The sequence below is a fragment of the Sus scrofa genome, chromosome 6 (assembly GCF_000003025.6).
Source record: "Sus scrofa isolate TJ Tabasco breed Duroc chromosome 6, Sscrofa11.1, whole genome shotgun sequence".
Classification (NCBI taxonomy): domain Eukaryota; kingdom Metazoa; phylum Chordata; class Mammalia; order Artiodactyla; family Suidae; genus Sus; species Sus scrofa.
In genome coordinates this window covers 44597461-44612973 of record NC_010448.4, presented here as the reverse complement: position 1 = coordinate 44612973, position 15513 = coordinate 44597461, and the positions used below count along the sequence as shown (strand labels likewise).

At 59.0% G+C, this 15513-nt stretch overlaps 2 protein-coding genes and 1 long non-coding RNA gene across 5 annotated transcripts in view; 1 reads left to right on the top strand and 2 right to left on the bottom strand.

Moving 5' to 3' along the window:
• Positions 1 to 4898, bottom strand: part of HPN (hepsin) — a 19969-nt gene extending 15071 nt beyond the window's left edge. Inside the window, exons 1-3 of one of the 2 annotated variants that reach the window (XM_021097151.1) lie at positions 4830 to 4898; positions 4124 to 4526; positions 3503 to 3572 (exon numbers count right to left, since the gene is read on the bottom strand). In XM_021097151.1, coding sequence (XP_020952810.1) covers positions 3503 to 3518 — 16 coding nt within the window. In that variant the 5' untranslated portion in view covers positions 3519 to 3572; positions 4124 to 4526; positions 4830 to 4898. Of the gene's footprint in view, positions 1 to 3502; positions 3573 to 4123; positions 4527 to 4829 lie in introns of those variants that run through there. The other variant, XM_021097150.1, reaches the window with a different exon arrangement.
• On the top strand, positions 3579 to 9482 carry LOC110261282. Its single transcript, XR_002345329.1, has 3 exons — positions 3579 to 3729; positions 8461 to 8593; positions 9271 to 9482. It is a non-coding gene; the product is annotated as an uncharacterized LOC110261282 (long non-coding RNA).
• SCN1B (sodium voltage-gated channel beta subunit 1) lies at positions 5486 to 15513 on the bottom strand. Of its 2 annotated transcripts, none has more exons than XM_021097212.1 (6): positions 15111 to 15513; positions 13286 to 13452; positions 12092 to 12332; positions 6787 to 6928; positions 6219 to 6290; positions 5486 to 6127 (listed from the first exon to the last, which is right to left on the bottom strand). In XM_021097212.1, exons 1-5 carry the CDS (start codon positions 15148 to 15150, stop codon positions 6224 to 6226), a joined length of 657 nt encoding a protein of 218 aa, XP_020952871.1. In that variant the 5' UTR covers positions 15151 to 15513; the 3' UTR covers positions 5486 to 6127; positions 6219 to 6223. The 2 variants fall into 2 exon arrangements, with proteins under 2 accessions (XP_020952871.1, XP_020952870.1); XM_021097211.1 differs by lacking the exon at positions 15111 to 15513 and adding an exon at positions 14310 to 14727.

Here is a 15513-nt window from a genome sequence, read left to right as displayed (position 1 = left end):
ATACTAGGTGGGTTCTTAACCCGCTGAGCCGCAATGGGAAATCCCTGGTTCCTTTGTTTTCAGATGTGCCTGAGCTTTGGGTCACTCGGACCCAGCCTAGAGGCTCTGGTGCGTCTTCTGGGGTGGGAAGCATTGCCAGCCTGTGTCTCTTAGGGAGAGAGGAGAACTTGTTCCAAGCCCCGGGTTCGGGGGGCTTCAGGCAACCCCCAAGAGGTGCCTCCGGTGGGACCAAAAGCATCTTCATTCTGGGTCCCTCACTGTGTATCTTTGCCGAGGCAGGAAACGTCCTCTCTGTGTGCGAGGCAGCATCTTTGTGTGATTCCTTGGGGCAGTGGGGCTCCGTAAGCTGGGACTCCCCAGCTTCTCCTTGAGGCTCTTCTCTCTGCTCCTCCAGGGGGTGAAGCTGCCCTGGGCTTCTCACAGGACAGTTCTGCCCCACCATCTGCCTGCAAATCCCTCTCAAATGATGTCTTCGGCTCTTTGTCTCTAAAATTCCACCCAATCGACAGCTCCATGTCTGTCCTCAACACGCCCAATTCCAGCTTCCTGAACAAAAATCTCTCCCCTGAATTCTTTTTTTTTTTTTTTTTGGTCTTTTTAGGGCCACACCTGTAGCATATGGAGGTTCCTAGGCTAAGGGTTGAATCAGAGCTACAGCTGCCAGCCTACACCACAGCTACAGCAACTTGGGATTCCTAACCCACTGAGTGAGGCCAGAGATTGAACCTGCATCCTCATGGATACTAGTTGGGTTCTTAACCTTCTGAGCTACAGTGGGAACTCTTCTCCTCCCCTGACTTCTGAGCTACTGCCTGCAACTGATCCTCCTCCTCTTCCACCTCCTGACCCTCCACACACTCCCTGAAATCTGGGGTTCAAACCCCCTCCCTCTCGTGCATCCCCACTTCCGTCTGTCTCACCCACCTCCACAGCCTGCTCCCCTTTTCTGTCCCCAGCCCTAGACTCCCCTTAGTCCCAGATCAGGGCTCCTGCAGCCTCTTAGATGCCTTGCTCTCGAATCCCCTAGGTCCTTCACCCTCCCAGGTCCCACACTGGCCTCAGTGTCTCCTCAAGTCCCCAGGTTCCGCCTCCGAGGTCCTCATCCGCAGGACTGTCCCTCGTCTGCAGGATGCCTCCCTCCCCCCACAGCTACAGGCCTGAGTGTCTCCTGTCCTCTCTCCCCCCGCCCTGCCCCCTGCCCCATCCAACCCCAGGCTCAGTCTCCCCCTCTGGCTCAGCCTCAACATGGAAGCCTGGGAAGGTCTTCCTAAACACCAAAGCCAGCCTGTCCCTTCTGTACCTAGAACCCTCTGTGACTCCCCACTGCCCCCAGGACCGAGTCTAAGGCCCTCAGCCCCCTGCAGCCCTTCTAGGATATGAGCATGGCTATTAGAAATTTGGGGGTTGAATCTGTTTCCCCAAGTTCCCAGACAGCATGTGGGTCCTTATCAGACAAATGATGGAGCTTCCAAAAAGCAACCCAAACCACAGGACTCGTCAAATCCAACTTAGAAAAGAGAAACAGAGAATAACCACCAGCGCCATCTTGTGGAGAGACCCAGAATTGCCCACGCATCAGCCTGCTTCTACCAAAATGAGCGCTAACAGACCCTGGTCCAGCACGCACCCTCATCACCCTCGCAGCTCCATTTCCAGATTTACTTTCAGAAACACCAAATTATCTGCGTGCCACTGCACACCCGGCAGATGTCACCCTCTAGCAGTTAGCTTTGCCCTTCCCTCTGCCTGTCCCTCCCTTCTCATCCTGAGTGTCAACTCAGATAACACCCCCTTGGATTCTAAGTCCCCAGGGCGCACCAGGAACCAGGCGTCGGGCATACTTTAACACAGATGGTACCACAGACATGAGCACAACTGTGGCCATGACGGCTCTCAGAAGTGCACCCAACCCGAGCCCTGTCCCTGTTTCCCGAAGTCCTTGCAATGAGGAACTTATCGTTATCACCATCCCTGACTTACAGATGAGGAAAGGAGGCCCAGAGAGGTGCAGCCACCAACCCTGGGTCACCCAGCAAGTAATCACAGCACCAAGTCTGTCGAGGTGTGACATGACAGCAGGGCATCCCCCCAAGCCCAAGCCCAAGCTGCCCCAGGGGTGCCCTGTTCTCTCTGTCCCAGGCCAGTCTCTGGCCATCCTTCTGCGCATGCTCTTGCTTCTCTTCCCTGGTTCATTCCCCCATGGGCCCCAGGCCTGGTGACCCCCTTCAGGGCGCTCCAGGAAGGAATGGTCCTGAAGATGCCGGACCTGCCCTCCTGCTCAGCAAGGGCTCAGTGCCTTCTCCTGAGCCCCTGGGAGCCTGGGTTCCCTCTGGGCCACCGCAGAATGGGCTGGGGTCTGATTTGCTGTCTGTGCTGAGATTCGAGGAGGAGGCCAGTGGTCCTCGCCCATCATGTCAGCCAAGACACTCAGTGCTTCCTGCCTTTCATGGCACCTAAATCCTCACCCCTCCCTGTGACGTGGCCTCTAGTACTGTCTCCATTGCACAGGGGAAGGAATGAGGCCCAGAGAGGGTAAGATGCTTGCTGGGGGCCTCACAGCTACTGCCTGGGACGGGACGAACCCAGCTAGCCTGGTTCCAGGAAGAAGAGTGGGAGTCTGCCCCAGATGGGGAACGGGGAGAGGCTCCCCGTCATGAGGCCCGTCCAGCTGGCTCCTGAGCTTGGAGGAGGTCAAAGGGAGCCAGGCTGCCCTCTCCCCACCCCCGCCAGGGGCTTCCGTGAGCTCTCAAGTGCCTGCCACCCCTGGGGCGGTTTCTGTTGTCTCTTCCCTCTCCATCCATCCAGGCTGAGTCCAAAGTCCTCGCTCTGCTCTTTTGCCCGCCATGTGAGGAGGTGGGAGGAACATCTGGAATCGGTGGGGGTCTTGGGTCCCTGGGACTCCGAGTTGGCCGACCATGACAGCTCGGGTACACCGTGTGTGTCTTACACGCGGAGCGCCACGCTGGTGCCTCGTGTGTGTTCCATGCTCCCAACAACCTCACGCAGATGGGTAGGAAGGTAGCATGAGAATCCAGGCTTGACCCGGTGCAGGGGGCGCGGGGGTTGAGCTGAAGCCCAGAGGAAAGATGGCACTGTCACAAGATCCCATGGTAAAAAGCGGCAGAAGCAGATTGCAAAGCAGGCCGTCTATGGGACTCCTGAATCCGTGTCCTTGACCATGACAACTAGTCTCCCCACTTTGGCCCCCGGTAGAGAGAGGACAAGTCCACTGAGAAGCCACTGGGGGATGAGGGGAAACTGAGACAAGGAGCCAGGAAGGGCATGGGGGGTGGCGGGGAGGCAGGAGGTGGCACAGCCCCACGGAAAATTGGGTTAATGGTTAATCAGATGGCGGAGGCTTCAGAGGGGGTGGGGATGGGGGATGGGCCCAGGAGGGGTGCCGGAGAGAGGGGGTTCCAGGGGGCGGAGGGCTGGGGAAGAGAGCACACAGGGAGGGGAGTCAGCAGCGCCGGAGCGGGGGCTCCGGGAAAGGGGGACTCACCCTCTTTCTCCGCCATGTCACGGCCTCTAGTTAATGATCCCCCGGCTGACCTCCTGGGCCGGGGCGGGACCTGTGGGGAGATGAGGGGGGAGGCAGGGCCTGGGGGTGCCCGGCCCAGCCCCTGTGCCCCCAGTCCCAGGCGCCCATCCAGGGAGGCTGGAGGGCCTGGGCCCCGGCCAGAGCACACCATGATCACGGTTGCAGATTGGGCTGGGTTCAAGGATGGGGTCAGTGTCTGACCAGCGGCTGGGGTGGGGGGGGACATCTGGGTTTACGGGGCTGGGGGACCCCATGCCTGGGCCTGAGTGGGGAGGGGACGAAGGGGCTGAACTCTTGGATTTCAGGGAGGAGCTCCCTGGGTCCTGGGGAGAGGGAGGTTTGGGGGCCAGGACGCCGTATGGGGGTGGGGGGTGGGCTTAGGGGCCTGGACTCCAGGGTTTGAGGGAGGACTGGTCCCCGATCCTGGAGTCTGAAGAAGAGGGGGCTGGAACTCTGAGAGGAGAGAGGTCAGTCCACTCTTGGGGTTCCCTGGGATCCCCTCTCCTGGGAGATGGACACTCGGTCGGATGGGGGTGCAGGACCCATGTTCTGGGGACTGGAGGCGAGGACCCTGGTCCTTACCCTGGGGTCCGGCGGGTGGGGGCAGAGCTGAGACACGGTGCCGGTTTTAGGGGTCAGTCTCCAGGCCTGGGCAGGAGCATGGTGGCCCCGCAGCGGCGGAGGCCCCGGAGGCAGAGGCAGCGGGCGGCAGTGGCGGCGGCGTGGGGCCTGCTAGGCCTGGTTGCCTACCTGAGGAGGAGGGGGCTGGGCCGGAGGCGGGGGAAGGGGCGGGGAGGGGCAGGGCAAAGGGATTGGCAGTGCTGGAGGCCACCTGGCTGGTGGGGCAGGGTTTGCAGGGGCCGGACCAGGCTGGCCGGGCCACCTGCTTCCTCCGGCCTGGAGGGGGCCCAGGTGTGCTGGTCTGAGGGGAGGTGGAGCAGGGACAGGCCGGGCCTGAGGGCCGTGAGTCTGGGGAGACAGCAGGCTGGGGGTGTGCATGAGGACAGAAGACAGGAGATATGAAGCCAAAGACAGAGCATCAGCTGGAGGGACCCAGCTGCCCCAAGCCCACCCTGCCTCCATCCCTTCTCCTGCCACCTCCCCAGCCCCCGCTCCACCCCAGCTCAGGCCGAACACCTTCCTTGTCCATCCCTGTCCCTTCCAGCACCCCAGCCCTTGCCCCAGACCCCTCCTACACTCCAGCCGCAGCCCCTTCCAGGGTCCCCCAGCCCAGCCCCAGCCCCAGCTCCCCTCTCCCCCAGCCCCTGCCCCCCAGCTGCTTTCCTACAAGTCACGGGGGCTGGTTTGCTTTGGCAGCTTCTGTGCTGCCCGCAGCAGTGACCTCTGGAGCTGGGAAGCCCTAGATGGGGGTGGGGGGATGGGGACTTGGCCCGGAAAGGGCAGCACTGAGGGCTGAGGCCCAGGCCAAGTGGCCGGAAGTGTCCGGAGGCCGAGACACACTGTCCCGCCAGCAGCCAAGCGTCATCCACGTCAGACCCCAGGGTCAGATAAACACCCAGACACACAAGGGTCATCAGCAGACACCTGCCTGTGGACAGCCGTGCACCCAAACACAGTCAGACCCCCGCTGCTCACCCCAGATGGGCAGCCCCTGCATAACCGGGCCTACCCGCTCGTCCCACGCTCCTGCTCCACTCAGCGCCACAGCCTCCCACAGGGGGACACGCTAGCACAGCCTTGGCGCTGCCCAGCCTCCGGTCTCCCTCTCTCTCCATTCGTAGCCTCCTTTCCCCTTCCCTCTCCCTCACCACTGTCCCCCCTACCCCACGACCCCCCACCCGCACCCCGGCAACCTCTGGCTACAAATCCACCTCCTTGGCTCCTGTCTGGCTCCCCGGAAACCCTTGGTCCCCGCTAATGACTCCCCCAAACCCTTGAACTTGGAGGGAGTGGAGAAGGTGACTGGGCTCACGAGCAAGACTATGAGTCAAGTCCAAGAATCTTTATTCCATGAACAAAACTACTTGTGTAAAGAGAGACGAGGCTGAATGGGCCCCTTTCTAGGTGGCCACAATCCAAGGCTGGTGAGAGAGGGCGGGTTGGGCTGGGGCAAGAGTGCATCACAGGGAGAGGAGACCCCAGGTCCAGCCAGAGGAAGCAGGGAGGGAAGTGTCGCTGGGGGTCGGAGTGGGTCCCAGAACCCCCTGCCCGGAGCCAGTCCAGCCCAACGCCAGCCCCGCTGGGCTGGGAGGGGGCGGGGGAGGGGCGGGCCCCAGTAGTGCATGTCTGAAGCGGCCAGTGTGTGCAAATCAGCAAGAAGGAGGGGTGCGGAGCCGCTGCCCCCACCTCACCGCCCCCCCTCCCAAACAGGCAGCAGAAGCAGGGGTGGGGGCAGCGGCAGTATTGCTTTACCCATCATGCATGGCGCGGGTGGGCGATGGGGCAGGAGGAGGAAGGCTGGATTGGGGTGCGAGCCAAGCCCCCCACCCCCTCCCACCCTGGAGGCTCTGGTGGCAGGACTCTGAGGCTTGTGGAGGCCCAGGAATGGCCAACCCCCATTGGGGGCAGGCTGTGCCCGGATGTTCCCCGTTAGGGCTGGCTCTTCCTTGAGGCGGAGCCTGGGGCCTAAAGGTGAGGGAGAGACAGGGCATCAGGTACCTAAGAGCTGACACTTCCCGGGCCCTCCAGGCCCTGCCCGCCCACCCACCCACCTTACCGGGGCTATTCGGCCACCTGGACGCCCGTACAGTTCTCTTTGCTTTCTGAGGTGATGGCCAGGTATTCCGAGCTGTGGGGGCAAAGGCCAGGTGTACAGCGACCCCAGCATGAGTCTGGCCCACCCCGCCCCAGAGACTGAGGAGGGTTGAGGTCTCTGTCCCAGGCTTGCAGGGAGTCAGAGAGAGGAGGGGGCTGCAGGCTGGACCCTAGGGATCTGAAAGAAGCCCAGGCTTGGGGCCTGGAGTCCTGAGTCCATGGGGGCAGGGACGGGGGGCTCAGACTCGTGGGTCCCGGGGGAAAAAAAGGGCTGGGGCCTGGAGACCTGCATCTTTGAGGCAGAGGACGCGAGGTCTGAACCCTTGGTCCCGAAAGAAGTGGGGGCTCCGACACCCAGGGGGAGGGGCTGGGACCAGGGCCTCGTCCCATCCCCGCCACCAAGCGCTCAGGGCTGGCAGATGGCGCCCTGGGCTGCTCCCCTGCCCGCCTCCCCCCTCGTCCTGGGGTCACCTCTGGGAAGCACGGGGTGCTCTGGGCTGCCTCTCCCCCTCCTCGGCGACCCCACTCACGCGTTCTCTTGCGCAGCAGCCTCCGTGGCGGCAGCGATCTTCTTGTAGCAGTAAACCATCTCCGCCACGAGCCATATGGTCAACACCACAATAAGCACATACATCATGATCTCAGACACGATGGACGCCATGTCTCTGTTGGCTGCAGGGACCAGGCAGGGTCAGGCGGTCCCCCGCGTGTGCCGCGAGCTTGCTGTGTGAGCTCGGGCAAGTGGCTTGACCTCCCTGGGCCTAGTCTGCACATGAGGCTTCCCTAGAGTCATTGCTATTGTGATTCTTGGTTTTGTTGTTGTTGTTGTTGTTGTTGTTTTCTCTTCAGGGCTGCACCCATGGCATATGGAAGTTCCCAGGCTAGGGGGTCAAATGGAAGCTGCAAATGCCAGCCTACACCACAGCCACAGCAACACCTGATCCAAGCAGCATCTACAACCTACACCATGGCTCATGGCAATGCTGGATCCTTAACCCACTGAGGGAGGCCAGGGATCGAACCCGCATCCTCATGGATACTAGTCAGGCTAGTTAACCACCGAGCCACAATGGGAAGGAACTCCTGTTACTGTGATTCTTAATAACGAGCCTTAAATGGGCTCCGGGATCACCCTCCACCTGCCTCCTTGTGTAACTTGAGTGTGTCTCTGTGTCGTTCAGGGGATTGCATGTGCCCCAGAGTTGTAGCTCTGCAACAAGAAGGCTCAGGTTTAAATCCTGGCCCTGCTACGTGCCAGCTGTGTGCCCTTGGGCAAGTGACTCAACCTCTCTGAGTCTCAGTTTCCCCATCTGTAAAAGGTTGATAATCACAATATCTCCCTCGTGGGCGTGTTGTGAGAATTAATGAAGCTTTGAAAGTCCTCAGAATAGTGCCTGACACAGAGCTAGCACTTGATGCATATGTGCTATTATTACTGTTATTATTGGGGCAGTTTGGCACAGTAGTTAAAAGCAGGGACTCTGGGGCCAAATTGTCAGGGTTCAAGTCTTATCTCTGCCTCTTACTAGCTGTGTGACCTCAGGCAAATGACTCCACCTCTCTGGACCTCTATTCCCATTCTGTCAAATAAGGATGATCCTCCTGCCTTCCCACCAGGCTGCTAGGAAGAGGAAGCGAGTTTACATCTGTAATGTGCGTGGTTCCGCCCACCTAAGTGCTGGCTATTCACTGATGTTTTCCAGAAACCCGCTAGCACTTCCGCAGCCCTGGCTCTTGACAAGGCCAGCTTCCTTTCACCGAGCCTAAATTTAAACCGTAAAGGGAACATGTGCAGCCAGGGGACCAGAGTGGAAGGCCACTGTGGCGTCCTTGGCCGGATGTCGCAGGTGTCCACGCTGCCCTCCCTGGCCCTCTCCTCCTGGACGGCCGGGATCTCATTTTCCCCGCTGTCCTCACACGGTCTTCCTCCCCCCGGGAGTGGGCACTTGCTGCTGCTCCACCTGGTGCAGATGGCACCCAGGCTTTCTGGGCCACGGCGAGGCGGGTGTCGGGCTGGCTGCTTCTCCCCTGCTTGCCTGCAGGAGGAGGAGGAGCGGGGGACGGGGTGCCACACCTCGTCTGCTGGTGTGTTCTTCCACCCCGAAGATACCAGGGGCCTTAGGTGGGGGATGCGTGCTCGCAGCCAGGCCCCGTGCTGAGGTCTTTATCTGAGCATCTCCCTGACTCTCCGAAACAACCCCCAGGATAGAGACAGTCCAGGCTTCCCACGTCCGCTGACCTCCAGAAGCACACTGAGTCGGACACACGTTGGATAAAGCTCAGGCATCGCGGAATTCGCATCCCTGTTTCTAGAACTCAACGTCCAAAGGGATTCAGGTAATCTCATATCTCCTGCGCTCCCCATCAGATGAGGAGAGTGGCAGGCACAGCTCTCTAGCCCATTTTCCGGACAAGGTCACTGAGGCCCAGAGAGGGGAAGGATGCACAGCCAGGACTGCCCTCAGAGCAGGAGTCAACCCCGGGTGTAAGTGACCGCAGCTCTGAGCACTCATCTGCTCTGCAAACAGCCAGGGAGGGACTTGGAAACAGCTTCGAGGTGTCAAGTGCCGTCTCCATCGACCCACGCAGACACCTCAGGAGGCAGGACTGTCGTTCCCCCACCTTGCAGATGAGGAACCGAGGCAGAGGGGTCACACAGGGGCAGGGGCACCTTCTCCAGGGAGATTTTTGATTTCTTCAAAACCCCCAAATCAGAGCTCCCATTGTGGCACGGCAGAAACGAATCTGACTAGAAACCATGAGGTTGCAGGTTCAATCCCTGGCCTCACTTAGTGGGTTAAGGATCCAGCATTGCCGTGAGCTGCAGTATAGGTCACAGACACGGTTCGGATCCTGTGTTGCTGTGGCCGTGGTGTAGGCCAGGAACTGCATCTCGGATTCGACACTTAGCCTGGGAACCTCCATATGCTGTGGGTATGGCCCTAAAAAGCCAAAAAGAAGAACAACAACAAAACCCCATATCTTCTGAGTGCTTCACCTCTCCGCCCACACAGGCAGCCCGCAGATCTGAAGCCCCAGCCCGCACCTCTGCAGACTGGATATCCCACCAGCCTCAGATACCGCCTCACCTCAACACACCCAGGAGTTTCCGTCATGGCTCAGCAGTAACGAACCCAACTAGTATCCATGAGGACGCGGGTTCCATCCCTGGCCTTGATCAATGGTTCAAGGATCTAGCGTTGCTGTGAGCTGTGGTGTAGGTCGAAGACGTGGCTTGGATCCTGGGTTGCTGTGGCTGTGGTGTAGGCCAGCAGCTGTAGCTCCAATTTGACCCCTAGCTTGGGAACTTCCACATGCTGCAAGTGCATTTAAAAAAAAATAACAAAAAACCACCTCCCCCCTCATACTGGGTGTGTCCACATACAGTTTGCTCTCTCCTGTCCCCAGCTTCCAATCTCACTCCTGGTGGGGGACCCCAGGTGCTTCCTACCACCTTTGGCACCCCTGCCGGTCAGTGAAGGCCTCACCACCAGCACCCACCCATTTGAAAATGACTCAGTCCATGGCTGAGTCCCTGGCTGAGGGGTCATTACCAGGAGGCAATAGAGACTGTTGAAACTGCAGTAAGGCAGTGGATTATGATAAAAAGGAATATGGCAAGGCCTGTGATGCCAACAGTACAAGAATATCCTTAGGAATGAAGGAAATACTGCAGAGTGATGCATAGTGTTAAAAATACCACAGTACAATTCAGAATGGATAAGCAATGCGGTCTCACTCTATAGCCCAGGGAACTATACCCAATCTCTTGGGATAGAATATGATGGAAGATATCATGAGAAAAAGAATGTACAGATGTATGCCTGGGTCACTGTGCTGTTCAGCAGAAATTGGCACACCATTGTAAATCCACCATACTTTAATTATTAAAAAAGTAAAAAAAAAATTACAGTATGATGTGTAATGATGAATATATTATAGTATACCAAGCAAAAATTTTAAAACCACAATATGATTGAGAATATTGCAAAATACGATAGCATGGTTGGTAATGATACAAAATAGGATAGTATGGTTGATAAGATTAAAAATACCCTCATATGATGGATTACGCTAAAAAATACTGTCCTATGTTTGCTAGTGGGAAAACAGTATATTTACTGTGAGTATATGCTACACGCTCTAGCATAACATAAAATACTACTACTACAGTGGGTACTGTTTTAAAAAATTCTATAATATGGTGGATAAAAACCACTGGGATATGGTGGGTGATGCAGAAAACAGAGATTCTGAGAAGAGAGCAGAAAGAGCTCTATGTTCTGATAAATATAGGAACAGCGGCTGTGGGACATAGTATAATGTGGTAGATGATGTTTAAAAAGAGAGGCTCTATGGGTCACGGGCGAGCCTAAGCCCGAGAACAGATGCAGAGGGCGTGGTGAGCAAGGGCCGAGCCACAAGATGGAAAGAACCTGGGTGCCTGAAGGGCATCACGGAGCCTCCCAGCCTCCCGACCCTTCACTGCAGCACAGATTTGGGCAACAGGACTGACGCACATTTTAAGCCACAGCATTTAGGGGTGTCTCTGTTACAGCCACTGCACTGTCCCCTCACCCACATGGGCAGAGCTCCGCCATCATGGCCCCCACCCAGCATGGCCACCTACACCAAAGAGTTGCTCAGACATGTCTCCTGAGTTAAATGCTGCTGGGTCACTTTGATAATAAATGTAAAAATGCTAATTAGCAAAAGAAACCCAGAGGCTCTGGCTGACAGCATGGGATGGAGAAATCATGCCAAGAACAAAAACAACAGTCACATGGGCTTGCCTGGGTTCAAATCCAGGTCCCAGCTCTGTGACCCTGGCCACATGCTCTTACTGTCCTGAGCCTGTTTCCCCATCTGAAATATGGGGAAGAGCCTCCATCCCCAAGAGCAGGTGGGAGGATTCAGGGGTGGGGACTTCACATAAGGTGCCGAGGCCAATACCCATCTTGTGGAGTGGGGGGGACAACACGCAGTGCCCATGAGGATGTGTGTGTGTGCGCGCTGCAGGCTCTGCAGGACTCACTTGCCGTGCTCTTTGGTGGCCCAAAGTCTGGGATCTCTCCCTGACTCTCTAAGCCAATCGGCCACAGAGCCTGGAAAATTCCAATTTACACCCAATCAGAAGATGGTTCAGGGAAGGGGTCCAAGGCAGTGAAGCCAGAATGATGAAATGATTCCACAACACCCTAGATCTTTGCTGCACAGAATGGCCCTAGACCTGCAGCCTTGGCCTCGCCTGCGAGCTTGCTGGAAACGAATCCTGGGCCCGCCCCGGACCTGCTGAGTCAGGATCGGCACATCAGCAAGACTGCGAGGTGGTTCATACACAGAGTGGAATTTGAGGACACACTCCCATCTCCGCCCCATGTAAGAGGGAGGCAGGGCTGAGGCTCCTGGATGATCAGAAGCAGCACCATCATTGCCCCTGTGTACTGGGGCCCAGATGTGACAGGCAGGCCAGCAGCTGACACCCAGCAGCTCTCTTACTCCTCACCACCTCCCTGTGACATAGGAAGGGTTCCAACAACGCCCTGAGAGGGAGAGGCTACTACCATGCTGTTTCCTACAGGAAACAGAGACAGGGAGGCACCTGCTGGAAGTCGCACAGCACAGGTGGCAGAGCTGAGCTCAGCACCCAGCACTTCCTCGGAAGAGGCCCGCCATGACCTCTCCGTGGCTGAAGGGAAACAGCGGCCCAAGCTGGAGTCCAGGACGGAGGTGCTGCTCCCCGAGTTGCCCAGGCTCAGAGCCAGCGCATCCCCTACCTGCCATCTGTCCCTCCATCTGGCTGCTGCAGGGGGGGCGCAGAGGGGGCTGACTCACCTTTGTCCACCACCTCCAGGTGGATCTTTTTGACGACGCTGGTGTTGTGCTCATAGTTGTCAAAGAAGAGCAGGCGGTACACGTGGCACTCGTAGTCGCCTGAGTGGTTGTAGGTGACGTTGGTGATGAAGATGGACAGATCCTGCAGGTCCTTGGTGCCCCGGCTGCCATTCCACACCACGCGGCCCTCGAAGCGCTCGTCCTCCTCCAGCTGCAGCACCTCGTTCTCATAGCGCAGGATCTGGGGGCATCGGGGCAGGGTCACGACCAGGCGCCCCCCGCCCCCGCTCCCCCCAGCACGCCCAGACCTCAATCCACTCTGTTCGCCACCCTGACACACACAGAAAGATGGACACATGCGTGGGCTTAGGTGCTGTAATCTCAGGCAGGCAGGATCACGCCCGGGCCTGAGCCCTGACACACACAGGCTCACACACGCGTTCCTCACTTGTCCTCTGGAGCCCCCATCCCTCCTTCCTACCCTTCACTCTGGCCGTTCTTCCCTGGCCACCAGACAACCTCTGCAGGCAGGGAGAGAGGCAGCCTGACCTCAACTCTCCAGCAGGCCCTAAAAGGGTACGCTGCCCCCTCACGACACATGGCGAAAAGGAGGTTGGAAAAGTGGTTCCCACCTGTGATGACCACCTGAGACATTTTTGCTGGTACTAAATAATTCCAGTGACATTTACGTGGTGCCAACCAGGTGCCAGATGCCGGGCACAGGAACTCAATCAGTCCTGACACAGATCTCAGAGCTAGGGACCACCCCCGCCCCTGCACAGAAGAGGAAACTGAGGTTGAGAGAGGCTCAAGGACTTGCCCAGGATCATCAGCTGGTCAGGGCTGAAGCTGGAATTCGAATCCAGGTCATCAATAATAGCACATTACTTTATATTTCTTTTCTGGCCACCCTGTGGCATCGAAGTTCCCTGGCCAGGGATCAGATCCAAGCTGTAGTTGTGACCTAAGCCACAGCTGCATCAGTGCTGGATCCTTGGCCCACTGTGCCGGGCTGGGGATCGAACCTGAGTCCCAGCGCTCCCAAGACGCTGCTGATCCCATTGGGCCACAGCCGGAACTCCAGCAACAGCGCTTTATTAAAAGCCAACAAGAAACCCCTCCCGGAACCCTGCCCCCCACCTACTCCTACACAGATGCCCACCCTCTACACACCCGTGCCAGGCGCCCACGCACCTTGACAAACTCCTCGGTGCCCTTCTGGCGGAAAGTCCACTCTGTGAAGGTCTCAGCATTGGTCTCGCTGCGGCGCTTGCAGGAGATGCACAGAATTTTGAAGGTCATCCCGTACACGGCCTCGGTCTCTGAGTCCACCTCCACACAGCCCCCCCAGGCTGAGGACACTGCGGGGACAGCAGGCTCAGGTCGAGCCGGGGCACCCATCGCCCTCGGCATTGCCAGGCTCGCTGGCTGTTGGTTCTCGGGCCCCTTGGCAACCATCTGTTTCCCCTCATTCAGGATCAGAAGTGGACAGAACCAGACACTAAGCCTGGCCCTGCCACCCATGGCCTGCCCTCACTCTTCCTGAGCCTCAGTTTTCCCCCCGGGGAATGGTGAGGGAAGCCATCATCTTTGCTTCTGGAGGTTGCTGGGCAGGTTCTTTAAGGTACGTAAGGCACCAGTTGGGGGCCTGGCACACAGGACACCCCCAAATCAGTAGAGCCCTTACTGTGGTCAGTGGCTCAGTCTTTGCTACCTAAGTACCCCTTCTTCGGAAGGCCACCTGCTCATGGTGCTGCAGGAGCTGGGTAGTGGGACCTGAATTCCTGCTGTGTTAGAAATTCAAGGTGGCAGCGTGTGAGCTCTGTCATGACTGCTCTTGCAAAACCAGCCAGCCCCAGAGAAATGGGTTAGGAGAGGGCAAGACCTCACAGGAGAAGGTGGACACAGGAACCATCATGGACCCACACTCCAGCCCTGCTCCCCAGCTTCTGTGCCATCCACCCCCTCCCCAACTTCTCCTGCCTCTGTCCCCTCTGCTCCCAGGCTCCTCACTTCCTGATGCCAATCCTCCTATTCGCTTCTTGAAACCCTCTGAGCTCTTTCCTGCCACAGGGCCTTTGCACACCCCCTGGATTTCAGTCCCTTTGAGTCCCTCCTCCACATTTTCACCTGCCACCTCCTTCCTGCCTCCTTCCCCTCATTAGCTAAGGCTGTGTCTCTCCAGCTCGGGGGCTTTTTCTTTGTCCCCGATTCTTACCTCTCTCAATCTTGGGGGTTTCTGCCCTCCTCCTCTGCGGTCTCTTTCCATCTCCTTGAGTGACTTTGTCTCTGCTCCCCTTCTTTATCTCTCCTAGGGGTCTCTCTGAAGGTCCCACCACTTTGGGTCCTTTGCTCAGGCTCAGACCCCCCTCTCTGGCCTCTCCACCTCTCTCTCCACCTTCCCTGCCCTTTTTAAACTCCATGTCTCCCTGGGTCTCTGTCTCTGCCTCTCAAGTTTTTCTCTGCCCTCCGTTCTGCTCTTCTTAACTCTCTCTCCTCAGTCTCTCTCTCTCTCTCCTCTTACACTCGGCATCCCTCTCGCGGTCTCCCGCTTACTTCCATCTCCCCGGTCTCCCAGCGGAGCACTCAGGAGTACTTCTGTGTCTCTCACCTCTTCCCTTCCATCTCTCCCTGACTCTCCGTCGCTGCGTTCCAAGGTCCCGGCGCCGCCTTCCCACAGCCGCCCCCCGCCCCCAACCTCCCGCGGCTGTGGGTGTCACATTGCAGCCTGCGGGGCTCTGGGAGCAGCTGACTCCGCGTTTCCTCGCCCCCGGCTGGGTGCCCGCAGCCGCCGAGCTGTGCCGGCCTGGCCCCCGCCCGCTCGCGCCCACCCGCACCTCCGCGCCCTCCTTAGCTCCGCTCCCCACGCGCACAACTTCTGAAGCCGACTTAGCCGGGCCGGGGGACCGGCGGGGACAGGGCGGCCCTCGTCCGCGGCCCGAAGTCCGGAGCGAGAATCCTGCCGCCCGGCCAGTGCCCTGGCGGTGCCCCTGGCCGCGCGCGGCCCCCGTGCACTCACCCAGTGCCGCGCCGACCAGGAAGGCCAGCAGCGTCCCCATGGCTGCGCTGCGCCCCCCTCCCGGGCCGCCGGTATTAATAGCGGGGCGAGAGGCGACGGGACCCGGCGGCGGTTAGAATGTCCCCGGGAGCGCGCGGGCGCAGCAGCTGCGGCTCTGGGACCAGCGAGGGGGGAGGAGGGGGGGCGCGGCCCCCCCGCTCCGGTTACCGCCGGGGGCCCAGCCCCGGGGCCCGGCGTCCGGGCATCCCCGCCGCGCGGGCGGCCGCCGCTGCTCGGGCTGCTACGCTGGCGCGCGCAGCCGGGCACATCCGCCAGGTGAGCGGACCCCGGCCCCGCTCCGGCTCGGGCGCGCTAGGGCGCGGGCCGCGGTCTCCTGCGCACTGCAGCGGCGGCGGCGGCGGCG

Bases quoted from the DNA above. Each gene is read 5' to 3' on its own strand.
- SCN1B (XM_021097211.1), bottom strand. From the start codon at position 14,514: ATGGAGTTTAAAAAGGGCAGGGAAGGTGGAGAGAGAGGTGGAGAGGCC. The intron at 13,453-14,309 runs GTAAGAATCGGG...CTGTCCCCGCAG, and splicing joins AACCCCCAAGATTGAGAGAG to TGTCCTCAGCCTGGGGGGGC. The intron at 12,333-13,285 runs GTGCGTGGGCGC...CGATGCCCCCAG, and splicing joins GCACCGAGGAGTTTGTCAAG to ATCCTGCGCTATGAGAACGA.